This window comes from Cariama cristata, unplaced genomic scaffold (assembly GCF_000690535.1).
Source record: "Cariama cristata isolate BGI_N322 unplaced genomic scaffold, ASM69053v1 scaffold25811, whole genome shotgun sequence".
Lineage (NCBI taxonomy): Eukaryota > Metazoa > Chordata > Aves > Cariamiformes > Cariamidae > Cariama > Cariama cristata.
In genome coordinates this window covers 1-2,874 of record NW_009601357.1, presented here as the reverse complement: position 1 = coordinate 2,874, position 2,874 = coordinate 1, and the positions used below count along the sequence as shown (strand labels likewise).

General features: G+C 61.4%; 1 protein-coding gene across 1 annotated transcript in view; it reads right to left on the bottom strand.

Annotated features, from left to right (window-relative positions):
- NFKB2 (nuclear factor of kappa light polypeptide gene enhancer in B-cells 2 (p49/p100)) overlaps window positions 1-2,823 on the bottom strand; it is a gene marked incomplete at its 5' end in the record, with an annotated part of 6,245 nt that extends 3,422 nt beyond the window's left edge. Inside the window, 9 exon segments of the mRNA XM_009710426.1 lie at window positions 3-84; window positions 210-295; window positions 440-544; window positions 651-809; window positions 960-1,066; window positions 1,628-1,779; window positions 2,032-2,130; window positions 2,233-2,273; window positions 2,745-2,823. Coding sequence (XP_009708728.1) covers window positions 3-84; window positions 210-295; window positions 440-544; window positions 651-809; window positions 960-1,066; window positions 1,628-1,779; window positions 2,032-2,130; window positions 2,233-2,273; window positions 2,745-2,823 — 910 coding nt within the window.
- Between the last annotated feature and the right edge of the window lie 51 nt (window positions 2,824-2,874).

Genomic DNA, 2,874 nt, shown 5'->3' with positions numbered 1-2,874 from the left:
CTTCCGCTTCAGCTGCAGGAAGACGGTGACGGGACGGTCGATCTTGGGCTTGTGGTAGGGGGGCGTACGGAAGACGATGGCGTACTGTGGGCACGACAGAGGGACATGGAGTCCTGCTCCTCCCTGGAGCTGGGAACAGGGCTCTCCTACCCTGCAAGGCACCCACCTGCCTCAGGGCATGGCAGGACACCCCCCCACTTCCCCCATACCTGCTTGTGCACGTCAGTGGGGGAGAAGTCCCCAAAGGCCTGCCAGCCGTTCTCGTCATCCTCGTAGAAACGCACTTCAATGTCATCTGGGGAGAGAAGGGGCACTGGCATCGCCTGTCTCCCTGCCCCGGCCAGACTCTGGGGACACAGACCCCTGGCCACCCAGGGGCCCTGGATTTCTCCTGCCGCAGCCCCTCCAGAAGGTTTCAGCTGGAGGGAATGGCTTTTACCTTTCTGAACTTTATCACATAGCAAGTAGACCTCGTCCCCTCCCCGCACGGAGCCTGCCGTCTTATCCATCCGCGAGATCTTGAGGTTGGAGGCTCCTGGGGACTCTGCAGAGTGAGAGAAGGCGTTGGGAGCTGCTGTGGCAGACAGAGCATCCCTTACCTCCTTACCCCGTCCTGCTCCATCCCCTCCTCGGCCTGGCCCCATACTCACTGCTGTCATGGATGGGGTCCGAGATCACAGGCTGGAGGGCCAGCGTGAAGTTCCCACTGCTGTCGCGGAGGTAGGCAGTGAAGCGCAATCGCACGATGCTCAGGTCCATCACCTTCTTCAGCTCCTTTGCCTCCAGCTCGATCTCACGCAGCTCCGCTTCTGCCAGGGCAGGGCAGGTATCATCAGGCTAGGCGAGGGGATGGGGCTCCAGGTGCCCTCCATGCCCCCCACCCAGCCCCATGCTAACCCCAGCCCTCCAGTTGTCACCCTGGGCCACCGAGTCCCACTGAGGCCCCAGGCTGCCCTCACCCGTCAGCAGATGGCTCCTGTTACGCATCTTCTGCTGCTTCAGCTTTTCCTTCATGATCTCCATCATATTCTTCTTGGTGACGTGGAGCACACCCAGGTTGCTGAATCTGGAGGAGAAGAAGGATCCCACTGGGATCTGGGAGCACCAGGGCTGGGAGCAGCCAGACCAGGAGGCACACGGGCTCCCACAGCCAGGAAGGGGCTGAGCAAAGCACAGAGCGGTGCCGCTCGGGCAGTGGGGGGTCAACATATGCAGGTCATAAGAGGAGCAACCACAGAGGTGGCTGGGAAACTTCGGGCTCCCACAGGTGACAAGTCCAAAGGGGAGGACCAGGAGGCCTGGAGGCCAGAAGGGTGCAAACGGTACCAGGCTGAACCAGCAGCCAGGGCTGGATTTGTAAAACTAACTGCAGCAGTTGCCGAATAACCCCGTGGGCAACTCCGAGGACAGAGGCCCAAAACAAGCTGCACATTCCGGGCCCAGGACAAAATGCTCAGGGGACAGAGCTGTACCGATGACCTTGTGTAAACCCACTCCTGGCCCGATCCAGCAAACTCAGCTCCTGGATGCACTAACCCCCCTCTTCTCCCCAGCCCGTGAGCTGCAGCCCGCCCCTCCAGCCAGCCCACGCAGACAAGAGGCCACCCCAGGTCTCCCTCGCACTTACTGAGCCGTCATGTCCTTGGGTCCCACGATCGCAACGCAGTTGCCGGCCTCGTTGCACTGCTTGCCCACCAGGCTGTGGGCATGCACACGAGGAGGGTCGCTGTGTGTCACCAGGTCCACCTCGATCCGGGCCATCCCTGTGTAGTTGCAGATCTGCAGGGAGAAAGGAGGTGGGAGTCAGGTACAACACCCTGGGAGCCTGCAGAACTCTTCGCAAACCCCTGCTATCCCTCCCCATGGCCACCACCCCTCCTGCTGCAGTCCTCCCATCCCTCCAGCACCGTGAGACACACAGAGCTTAATATACAGTTCCCATCCTTCCTTCAAGGCTGCACGGGCTCCTCCCGGTGCCTCTGCACACCAGCTGAAGACACTGCTCCGTCCCCTCCTCAGGGCAGCGCTCACCTTGACGGTGGGATAGGTCTTGCGCCCCTTCTCGCTGGAGGCTCCTGGCAGCCCGCCGTGAGAAGGGCCTTCACAGCCATACCGAAACCGGAACCCCCGCTGCAGAGGCAAAGAGGAGGTCAGTCAAGGGTGGCCCAAACCTGATGCCGTGAGAGCAGAGGGTGACAGCTACACCTGCCCTTACCTGGGTGACATCCTTACCTGCTTTGGCTGCTCGATGATGACAAGGAAGGGACCTTCCACTGGAGGACAAGGAGGAGAGGCATTGGTGAGAAACACAGGATAACCAAAGTGCGTGCTCCCAGTAAGGATGCTGGAGGTACGGGGCCAGTGCTGAAGGTGAGGTGACCCCTGTGTGTCCCATAGGGGTCCTCAGGGCCCCTCAGCCCCTGCGCTGTCCGAGCCCGGCCGGGAGCAGTGGTCAGAGTGGCAGGGAGAGGAGGGAAGGGCCAGAGGATGCTCTGGCACTCAGGGAGTGGGGAGCCCCCGGGGACCCATCACAGCTCAACCTCAAGTTGAGCCCCGGGTAGACTGAGCAGTGGGGACAGACCAAACAGTCCCCGTCCCGGTGGCATGGGGCAGGGATTCCCAGCCAGCCCACAGAGGGATATAGCCCGTAGTGCTGCTGGGAACTACAAGGTGTGACTCAGCCTGCTGGGAAACCCCGCTGAAGCTGGGGACCCCCGGGAGGGCACAGCCAGAGGGGCCCTTACCCGTCTCCATCAGAGGCTCCTTCTGCTCCATCATGTGGGAGCCGAAATTGAAGTCATCGTAGTCAATCCCATCCAGGCACTGGGTAATGGGAGGGAAGATGAGTGTGATGGGTGTGTTGTGGCTGGAACC